Genomic DNA, 11465 nt, shown 5'->3' on the forward strand with positions numbered 1-11465 from the left:
TATTCCTTTTTCTCTCTTTCACAAACCTTCTCTAGCAGACGCCAAACTCTCTTCCTCGGGTTTGCAGCTAAGAAGAGAAGGCCTCAACCATGGCGGCGACTACTACGGCGACGGCAAGGCAGCTTTCGCAAAAGGAAGCCGACATTCAAATGATGTTGGCTGCTGAAGTCCATCTGGGCACTAAGAACTGTGATTTTCAGATGGAGCGATATGTCTTCAAGCGCCGGAATGACGGTATCCCTGTTTCTTCCCGTATCTCTTATTTTATGTCTCTCTATACATGCAAGTATCGTTAAGTGAGTATTTGTTTCTGGGTTCTGTCTTTAATTATTTTGCCTGGATTTCTTTTTGGCGTGATTGAGATTCACTTTGCTTGATAAGCACTGTGGTGACCTGTTTGGTTGTTGGAAGTTAATTTGATTGATTTGAATTTATGATTGTATGGTGATATGTAAGTAGGTTAAACCGACACAGGGATGCTGGAACTTGCATTAGCGGTCTATTCTTGTCGTTTGTTTCCTTTTATCTGGCAATATACACTTCTACTTTCTTCTGGGTTCTGCTTTTTTTTCTTCTTTGATCTGGTGCTGTATTAGCCTATCAGGATGTTGAACTAACCCAGAGATATTGTAGTTTGCGTTTGCTGTCTATTTTTAAAAGGTTTGTTCTGTTGTGTATAAGAATGTATATTTATGTGTTTGTATATATATTCACTGGTTTGTGAATCTAGTGTTTTTCTTTGCTTTCATTTATATGCTAACGGCTCTGTTAGAGTTAACTAAATAAATGGTTGTTGTTGTCCAGCTTGCCTTTATGATATTTATATTTTCCTTCATGGTTTTGGTTAGTATTGGAAAATTGTAGTTTTCTTTTTTTATTTGGCTGTGGATGAAGTGTTTCAAAGATTGATTATTGGATTGCATTATGCACCTTTTTGTAGTTTAGGGAACTTGGAGTTTGGAGGTAATCATTTACTTGTTGCCATTTGTAGTCAAATGGGACTTAACTATTAATATTATATGGCATGCTATTGATGCTTACGGGTGCCACATCTATATTTTATCTTCTTGGATATTTAAAGGTTCTTTACGTTTTAGATCAGGGCGAAGTTCTCTTTTAGTATCTAACAATGAGCTGTAGTTTTGTATGGTTTTAGATTTCTCTCAAAACTATTCACTGTAGTAGATGGTGTTGTCCTATTTCCAGCATGCATGTTTGCTGAATGGTTATCTGATGATATGATACGTGTTTTATTCTATTAATACTTATTATCATAAATGTCAATTTTCTTTATGCACGAGATGCTTCAGTAGGCTACAAAAGCTACTGAAGATATCTTGGTTAGCTTTTGGTCCATTACAGTAATGGAGCAACTTTATCTAGTTATCTGCATGAAAAATTTCTCATGCCTATTTTCTGTTTATGCTCAGGTATATATATCATAAATTTGGGCAAGACTTGGGAAAAACTCATGCTTGCTGCACGAGTTATTGTTGCTATTGAAAATCCACAGGACATCATCGTCCAGTCTGCTAGACCGTATGGTCAGAGAGCTGTTTTGAAGTTTGCACAATACACTGGGGCTCATGCTATTGCAGGGCGTCATACTCCTGGTACTTTCACGAATCAGCTGCAGACTTCCTTCAGTGAGCCTCGTCTTCTTATTCTAACTGATCCAAGGACTGATCACCAGGTACATTCTGCTTTCATTACTCCGACAATGTATTTTTTGTTTCTACATGGTAGGTTTCTTATGGGTTCAATTCCTTGTGCCAATATTCAGCCTTCTATGCTAACTACTTGCAGCCAATCAAGGAAGCAGCGCTGGGAAATATCCCAACAATAGCTTTTTGTGATACTGACTCCCCAATGTCTTATGTTGATATCGGTATCCCGGCAAATAACAAGGGGAAGCATTCTATAGGATGCCTCTTTTGGTTGTTAGCCAGAATGGTGCTACAGATGCGTGGCACAATTCGCCCTGGTCAGAAATGGGATGTAATGGTAAGTAAATAATTATGGAAATACTATTTGTTCATTTGGAGGATGGCATATTATTTAACTGGTTGAAATTGATTCTGACTGCATCATTCATTTCATTTTCAGGTGGACCTATTCTTCTACAGGGAGCCAGAAGAGGCCAAACAACAGGAAGAAGAGGAAGCTGTTCCACAGACTGATTTTGGACTTCCTGCTCCTGACTATGGATTGCCTGCCATTGGTGATCAATGGGGTGGCCAAATTGCTGATACCCAATGGACAGCTGATGCTGTTCAGCCACCAATAGCAGCAGTTCCTGGCACCAACTGGAGCGAACAAGGTAAGAATTTTACAAGATCTTGTTTTGAGACGATTGCTTTAACAGTTCACCGCAATTGTTTCCAATCTTTGCTTATTCCATTTAAGAATATAACTTCTTTCCTTACCTTTTTCAAGACAGATAGTACAGTTTTTATTAGTTCGGCTATGGTGTTATGTTCTGAATGGATGAGAATTATTGTCCAATATTGCTTGTGTCCAATAATTGTAGAAGTTCTCATTTTCTCTTTCTCCTCCGCAATCTGATTTTTATGACTTGCGCGATATTTTCATTGCAGTTCCAGTGGCTGCAGAAGGATGGGATGCTGCCATTCCACCACAGATTAGCCATGAGGCCCCTCCTGCTGCTGCTGGTTGGGAGTGAGTAGAGCCAATGCAGAGTCTCTACAATTTTAATGTTAATGATCAGAATGCTTGTCTTATTGCCTTGAAGAGCTGGTGTTTTTTTGGCATAGTTTTAGTTTTAGACAAAGTTTAAGATTTTGTTATCGAAGTTGACAATCAAAATTTTTGGTGTTTGTGATCGTTTTATACTGCAGAGTTGATTATATTTCTTTCTTATTTGTTTAGTTTTCTCTTGGATTGGTAAACATCTCTTTGGTAGACTTGGCAATAGGAAATGAGGGCCCTAATTCCCTATTCAGAGTAAAAGCGACTAATACGATCAAAATAGAAATTCATTTATCAGGTGATGCGTTTACATATTAATTTTAATATGATTTTTAGTGAAAATATATGAAAATTCATCACTCCATTTGCATTTATAATCTTATATAAAAATAAATATTTGATTTGAATATATAATATTTTATAGAGAAAAAAAATAACAATTGTCATAAACTAACACATTTAGCTGCAATTCCTAGGGAAACAAATCCCCAAGAAATTCAATTAATACTAGGGTGATCTAAGGCTAGGAAAATGCACAAACTTATACCATAAATGGAGTCTCCGCTAAAAGTTTTTGAAACAGCAAACAGTGTATTTTTTTTCCTGAATCAACAATTGCATGCATAATGTAACTTATTGTAAACATTGTTTTAAGCCATCTCCATACGCAAATCCATCAAAAGAATTCACCGATTGTGGGGAACTGTCACAGGATTTTAAGTTTTTCACACTGCAAGTCAGCTATATGCCTCTAAAAAGTGGACCAACCTCTTCTAGTAATGTCTTTACTTCTGAATCCTATGTTGGCAGAGCTCAGCTGCGTACCCTTTCAGATTTGCTGCAAGAGTTGACCTCTCAAGCTCCTCTTCTGGCAAGTTTCGGATCAGCTGGAGGAGGAATGTGCTTCTCTTGCATAGGCTGGCTTTCTACGACTCAGGAATAAGTAGATCAGAATGACAATAGATGCTTTAGGTCTGCTTCAGCTAAGACTTCATATGGCGAGCATTTTTCGGTCCGGTCAGATAGTCTAGCTACAGAATGTGTTGTCTAATATGAACAGAAAAAGTACACCAGTTTACAGTATTGAATCCAGATCAGATCAAAACTAGACCAAACAAGACTATTCAGTTTAGATGAGATCACCGAACATCACTGGGTCCAATCCTTTGTGATAAAAATATTTAGTATGTTACCAAAACCATTCTAAACCATACCAAATCCAGAGTACCTCCAGTCTGAAAAAAAATTAAAACACTCTGACCTTCAATCCGGACTCTCACCCTTATACATCTACTCTAGTCTGATTTCCGAATGATTAACATCCCTATTCTGATGATTGGACCAATAGCTTATTGCAATATTAAGTCAATGCAAACACTAGATGGTAAAACGTTACCATCAAGTAAAACCTATTGATTATAAACACCCAAAAAGCTGATTGTTAATTTTAATCAGAAAACAAAAGATTAACCTAGATGATGAGCCACCATCTTCAGGCTCCAATCGTTCATTTTCTGAACTAGTGATCTATAACTTCGGCTTCTGCAGCTCATCCGTAATCAAAACACCACCCTAACCATAGAAGCAAAAACCCGCAAATCCAATCACAAGAAACTGATACCCAAACAAATAGCACAAAAGAACTTGTAACTATATTTCAAACCAACTCATAAGATAGTTCATTTTAACTGCAGCTTCACAATTCAACAAAAATTCTACAGCGTAGCCAATTAATCGTCTTAGAAATAAATCTAACAAAAAGTAAACCGAAAAAATGCAAGCAAAACAAACAATGACACTCTCTAAGCTTTGTCTGCCTTGGCAGCAGTAGCTGCAGCTTGTCCTCTGAGACGACCAGTCCTCCTTGCAGCAATAAGACCGACCTTCTGGCCAGGAGGAGCATCCCGTCTAACAGTGCTGGCATGACCAATATGCTGGTGGTTACCTCCACCATGAGGATGCTCAACTGGGTTCATTGCCACACCACGGACCTTAGGCCAGCAGTTCCTCTTCACCTTGAACTTGTGATAAGCATTACCTGCCTTGAGAAGGGGCTTCTCAGTCCTTCCACCACCAGCAACCTGACCGATCATAGCACGGCACCCACTTGGAACAATCTTCTTAGAACCTGATGGAAGCTTGATCCTGCCAAAACAGAGTAATATGTTTGGATGACTTGAACCCAAACCTTACTTGACAAAAGCCCACCTCTCACAGAGAATTGCATTAGCAAAAAAATTAGCAATCATTAGTTTCTACAACTTCCTCCTAGCCAACTTCTCATAGAGAATTGCATTAGCAAATAAATTAGCAAGCTTTAATTTCTACAACTTCATCCAAGCCCGCTTCTCGTAGAGACTTGCATCAGCAAATAAATTAGCAATCTTTAGTCTTTACAACTTCCTCGTCCAATTAGATTTTCATAAAAAAAATAAAACTGCAATAATTAGATTCATCAGGTATTGTTATCCATGGCAGAAACTAAGCATATACACCTCTACAACTAAACATCTAATTAAACATATCTGTCTGTCAAAAGGATCTCCCAGAAAAAGTTATGCTACACTCCAAATATAAAATTTATGCATCTAATCCAAGCAGAAGCGACCAGCAGATATAAAAGAAGCTATAAAACCCTAAAGCATTCCAAGTAAGGTACATATTGAAAAAACTAGAAAATTAGATTCAAAACAGGGAATGAACCTGGTGGTATCGTTATCGGGGTTGTGACTGATGACAATAGCGTAATCACCAGAAGCTCTGGCAAGGACGCCACGATCACCGACATGGTGCTCAACATTGCAGACAACGGCACCTTCTGGGATAGATCGGAGAGGGAGGACATTTCCAACCATGAGGTTCGCCTTCTTACCGCAGTAGACAAACTGGCCCGTGTACATACCCTCTGCAGCGATGAAAAGCTCCTTCTGCTTCTTGTAGCGGAAAGGGTGACGGAATGTGATGCGAGCAAGAGGGGCGCCACGGCCAGGATCGTGCACGATCTCCGTCACCACACCTTTCAAGTAACCATTGCGCTCGCCGAAATCAAGACTACGGAAGCGGGCAGGACCCTTACGGTGGTGAGTGTGGGACTTGAAAACAGAGCCCGCACCCTTCCTCTGAGCACGAATGACTCGCCCCATTTTGCCGTCAGAAGTGAGAGGTGGGAGGTGTAGGTTTAGGGTTTGCCGCTGAGTTGAAATTGGAGGAAGATAAGTTTTTTATATGGGATGGTTTAGGGTTTCTTAAAAGGGTTGGGTTGTGTGGGCTTGTGGGTTACTACTTTTTGGATTGGACTTTTTAGTTTTATTGTGTACTTTTTAGTTGTTAAATTATGAAGTAAAATCTTGATATTTAAATTTATAAAATTATATTTAAATTATTTTATTTGTAATATGAACGTCATAATTTATTTATTTTATTTAAATCACATAATAAAAATAACTTTAAAAAAATCCCGTAAATTAATATTAATCTCTGAACAGATTAAACTCACTTTAACACATTAGAAGATCGTTTAAACTCGTATTACAAGTTGTATTGAGTTAATCTCGTTAATATATTTGACATATTGAGTACATGCATATAGTTATATTAATGTCTCAATTTTACTGTATATCTGTTTCTATAATAGAATTATTATTTTTTCTCTTCGAGAGAAAAGAAAAACACAACCATCACAATAGGATTTTTCAGAAAATGTTTTTGGAGATTACAGAATATTTTAATTATACGAGTTAAAAAACCACCATCATTTACAGTTCAATCAGAGAAAAAGAATGGACATATCAACCAAGAAATCAATGTCAGGTTTACCAACTATGTATCTCACATTGAATTGGTTAGTTAAGCATATATATTTAAATCTATAGATGATCCAATATACATCACATTAGGCAAATCACTGATAGATACTACAGCAATTTACTTGGAAAGATGATGAAGCCACCATTCTGGACATTTCAGAACCCTCAAATATAAAAATGATTGTTGATGATATTTATCACTTCCTATAGTAATAAGATCAGGGGAAGCACTGGATGTATAATACACAACAGGATCACGGCTCAAAGCTGGTCTCTTATTTACCGCGGTTCAAAATGTCAATCCTTTATGAGACACTGCTTTCCTAATAATCCAATTCAATACCAAAATATACTTGCACACAGAAACTGGATGCCGAATCAACACCAAGGAGACACACGATGGGAAGATCAAACATCATAAAAATTTCCAACCAAATCTACATTCATACATTGTTCTCCGACCCAAAAAAATGAAACCAATTTTCATCATCGAAAATGCATATCTAAACTCCCATAAACCAGATTTTGAAATTGGGTTGGATTATTGATAACTCGAGAGAAAAAGAAAATGCAAAATTAAGCATCTTCAAACTTTGAAAAGCGTCTTTGCTAAAGATTTATTTTGTCTCTGTCAGACAAACACGGGTATATTTCTCAGAAATTAACCCTCCAATGCTGATGCACCTGATATAATCTCGATCAACTCTGTAGTAATTGAGGCTTGACGAGTTCTGTCATCCAAAATATCATGTCAGTATTAACTATTAAGATTTAGAATTTACTCTACTTTTATGTTTAACAGTGCCAATAAAAATTTCAGAAAGAAAATTAACCAATTAACGTGGTCTAACCACGATAATCATAATCTAACCACAATATCCCTTTTTCACGATCAATGAATATTAAATTTTGTGCATGAGAGAAAGGGAGGAGAAAGAGCAGGGACCTATTGTAAGTAAGAGTCAAACGATCAAGCATATCTCCAGCATTTCTGCTTGAGCTATCCATAGCAGACATCCTAGCTCCTTGCTCACTGCAAGCATTCTCCAACACAGCATTGAACAAGACCTAGGGGAACGTAGAAATATATCTGGTAAACACCTTGAAATCATTGCTGCATGTGCTAGATGAAAACCAGCTAATATGCTGAATATCAGGAGCCTAAAAAGCTCAAAAAATTTTAACTTTTTTGCTCTTGTATTCAAACAGTAATTTTCAACTGTCATCAGTACAAGAAACCAATTAATATGTTATGACCTCAAATTTGACCTGGATGCCCTTAAACTTAAGGAAGTTGATCTTCAATCCAGAATTTTTTTCAAAAAAATTCTGAGAATTCAAATGACTTTCGTGGAAAAGAAATAGTCATAAATAGAACTTACACAAGAAAACTGAAACTCGGCAAGATTTTGGAGTATTTCGCCCTTTGTTTCACCACCTTCAATCTCATAACCATCTAGCTCACCAAGCTTTCCCCCAGATTCAGCCTCTTTCTCAACAACCTATATCGGTATCCATATGACGTAACCCATGCACCAAAAGGTAAGCTTAATACCCGGCATGGAGACTCTGGATTATAAACCAGCAAGCTAAAGCATTTCGTTACCTCAGGAGACAATACAGTTGATACTGTTGGGAGAAACGAGACCACTGAATGGAATTTGTTAAAGACAATCCTCAGAGCATCAAATTCCACGTTCTTTAAGATATCATCAGCAAGAACAGAAACCTGAAAAAGCAACAATATTAAAAATGAGACAGAAAAAAAAAGTGCAGATATATAATTTCATTAACTTCCATTATGTTTCTTGCACAAAACCCTAAATAAGGCAACCAATGCGAGGGTGTATCAGAATACACCAGGAATCACCTTCATGCCAAAATTTAAGGAAGTTGTAGAAGGCAGCAGACAGGAAAAGCATAAATTTAGGAACCTTGCATTTGGAAAGAATGCAATAGAATTATAGAAACCTAGAGTTGAGAAAACCTCAACCAATAAATAAACAAATTTCAAATGCATTAGCATTTCAATTCTGGAAAACACACTGGTGAACATGCAGAGAAAAAAACACATCCAAAGAGAGATTCTCAGAGTTTTTTTAAAAGGTAAAAATGCAGACTAACCTGGGTATAGTTCAGAGGATTCTTCTGCAGCTCAGTTATGCAAAGTTCAATATCCTTCTTTGAGTCACGTACCAATTGAGCCTTTGCCTTTTCTCCAAGAATAACATATTTTGTTTCTTTTTCAGGACCTGTCGCAAAAGAAGTATATTAATTCATTACATGTATATGCAGAGGCAGTGGCAGTGGCAATGGAAGTCGCAATGGCAGTTAGATGGCAATTATAAAATTGACGCATAGATTTACCTGAATTCAACTTGCGCAAAGCCCTGCTTATCTTAACAGATGTTGAGTTAATTCCACCACAGAGACCTTTATCTGAAGAAATGGTCACTATGACATTTTTGTTAACATCAATGCCTGTTGCACAATGTAACAAGAACGAGAATCAGTGCAACATTTGAAGAGATGAACGAAGAATAAGGAGTAACAATATGACCAACAAATCAGTCCTTATTACAGAATATGAACCTGAACTGGGAAGAAAAAGTAATTGATGAACAGTAACTAATCAACTTATTCGATCTTTAGAGGTACCATTGACATGATTGAAAACTAACATATAAAATTAAAGTGAATCCCAACACTAAAACATGTGAATTTGGCCATTGCAGATACATGACAGATTTTTTCATCAACGTACTTGGAGCATCTCCAAGAAGTGCAGTAAATGGCTGCCATATTCCACGGGAATTTTCGGCTCTAACTTGAATTGCCCTCAACTTCGAGGCAGCAACCATCTTCATTGCCTTTGTGATCTTCTGGATATTTTTTACACTCTTCATGCGGTTCCTCACTGCCATGGCGAAAACAACAAGAAATGAACACTTCTATTGGGAAGACAACTTGCCATACTGCAGCAGGTGCCATCAAAAAGAGAATACTCACCCACTTGAGTTGAAATTGACCGCACCCCTGCAGGACCTTCCTCCCTGCCAACAGGCTAATTTATTACCAGTTTGCAATGCTATCATGCATAAAATAATTACGTACATATCAAAACAAAAAGGCAACACATAGTTTCTTTGAAGTTCCACTAAAATGTATGATTCCATCACTTTAAACAATCATGTTATTTCAGATTTATGCTTTTGAGATGATTAAGAATGTCTATTTTGTCTAAAGACATTGCCACCACCAACATAATTTCGTAAAACAGTACACAAATGCAAATTGGAAGTCAGAGGGCCAAGATTTTTTATTAGTACCATTAAGTACAATTCACATTATAACTCGAGATGTAATTGTACAAACGAATCAACAGCCTCTTTTCCAGCATTTTTATTCCTTTTACTCTTTTGGTTTAATCATCGGACAAAAGTTTCAATCTCGTGTCCAAAAAGGGAAAAAAAACAAGGTGCATTAGCAAACTCAATTTCCCTAATATTTCTTCTATTTGCTTGCGAATAGGCAAAAGCTTTTAAGCACAGGAAGAATGAACGCAGAAGCGAAGAAAAAATTTTGCTTCACCAATGAAATTGAGATTCGTTGAATATCATCTTCCATTAAGCGGTTATGAAGGAGATCACTCATAATTTTCTAGCATTTTCATTTGCCTTTTAATACCACATAATAGCAGGTAGTTTCACCCGATGTAAGGAAATATATTTCATTGAGAACCAACAAAATTACAATAAAATCAACAGAAAAATTATTTAAAGAGTCATTATAAGAATCCCCGCAAAGTAAACTGAATCCTTACTATGAGCTGAATATAAAGAAAAAATTTGATAGAAAGGAACACGAAAGAACATCCACAATAGAATCATTTTTCCACGAGACTAGTTAATGAGAAGTAAAAAGAGACGGAGAGACGAGTATGAGGGATTAAGAGAGAGAGAGAGAGAGATCGTACTCAGGGGAGAGGGGAGAAGTGGATCGGACGGCGGTGATTGGGCGAGGAATGATCGGAGGGAGAAGGCGTCTCCCTTCACGTCTGACAGCAGCCATCGCCATTGTTGGTGTCAGTTGGGTGAAACCCTAGAGCCGGATGTTGAAGATCGAGAGAAACTAGCGTTCGCTTTTGAGGCTTCTGATTCCGTTGTTTGCTCGGGTAAAGGACCGTATCTCACTCCAGATAGAAAATGGGATTTCACAGTATACAGATTGGCAAAAATACTTGTAATGAAACGACGTAGTTTTATTCTTTTCCGGTTGGATCCAATCTCGGTTTGGGCCGTAAAAGTTATTATGATTTTCTTTCCAAGTTTTTTTTTTTCCCACCCCCTAATATCCTTCATAAAGTAAAACAATATGCAAGGTAATAGATACGAATAGTTTTATTTTGAAACTTTTTATTGTGAAAAAAATTGATTAAGATACTTAAACTAATGAATTAAGTTTTATTCGTCCATAGTCATAGTTTCATAATACTTTAATAATGACCCAGTTTTGTGAAAAAGAAGTTGGAGATTCATTCTCGCAAAGTCGTGTGAGGGGGTGAAACTTTTACGTTCGATAATATGAAATTATAGAACTGTTCATCACAAGACGGTCGACTCCTACAGTTGATGAACAGAAAAATGATTAAACAGAATGAAAAATCATGATTGAAAGAACAATTTGGTTCATTCATTTTGATGGAAAGAAATTGTTCTTGAGTTGGTAGAAATTCATCTTTTGAAGCTCACAAAATAATCTCTTTTAACTTATTTTACTTTTTTTTTTTTCTCAAACAATGTCCCCCAAATTTGAGCACATAATAATTAAATTCAATATCATCTTCTGGGTGAATAATTTATTTATGCAAAATATTTTGATTTTGGCAAGAAAATAGTTGTTAATTAAATTAAAATTTACTTGAAATGTCTATCTGAGTCCGAAAATGTG

The 11465-nt window shown here is 36.8% G+C and overlaps 3 protein-coding genes across 3 annotated transcripts; 1 reads left to right on the forward strand and 2 right to left on the reverse strand.

The window, feature by feature from the left end:
- Positions 1-4: 4 nt before the first annotated feature.
- On the forward strand, positions 5-2880 carry P40 (40s ribosomal protein SA). The gene is made up of 5 exons (XM_022047319.2): positions 5-234; positions 1431-1693; positions 1807-2004; positions 2107-2320; positions 2598-2880. The coding sequence occupies exons 1-5, from the start codon at positions 90-92 to the stop codon at positions 2681-2683; spliced, it is 906 nt and encodes a 301-aa protein (XP_021903011.1). The 5' UTR covers positions 5-89; the 3' UTR covers positions 2684-2880.
- A 1459-nt stretch (positions 2881-4339) lies between these two features.
- On the reverse strand, positions 4340-5922 carry LOC110818440 (large ribosomal subunit protein uL2z). Its single transcript, XM_022047341.2, has 2 exons — positions 5413-5922; positions 4340-4854 (listed from the first exon to the last, which is right to left on the reverse strand). Exons 1-2 carry the CDS (start codon positions 5850-5852, stop codon positions 4512-4514), a joined length of 783 nt encoding a protein of 260 aa, XP_021903033.1. The 5' UTR covers positions 5853-5922; the 3' UTR covers positions 4340-4511.
- Positions 5923-6917: 995 nt separating this feature from the next.
- Positions 6918-10729, reverse strand: ATP3 (gamma subunit of Mt ATP synthase). Its single transcript, XM_088218345.1, has 9 exons — positions 10492-10729; positions 9525-9568; positions 9280-9432; positions 8883-8996; positions 8640-8767; positions 8122-8244; positions 7898-8017; positions 7462-7583; positions 6918-7246 (listed from the first exon to the last, which is right to left on the reverse strand). Exons 1-9 carry the CDS (start codon positions 10590-10592, stop codon positions 7177-7179), a joined length of 975 nt encoding a protein of 324 aa, XP_088074471.1. The 5' UTR covers positions 10593-10729; the 3' UTR covers positions 6918-7176.
- Between the last annotated feature and the right edge of the window lie 736 nt (positions 10730-11465).

Source organism: Carica papaya, chromosome 4 (genome assembly GCF_054855325.1).
Source record: "Carica papaya isolate Zhongbai chromosome 4, ASM5485532v1, whole genome shotgun sequence".
Taxonomy (NCBI): Eukaryota; Viridiplantae; Streptophyta; class Magnoliopsida; order Brassicales; family Caricaceae; genus Carica; species Carica papaya.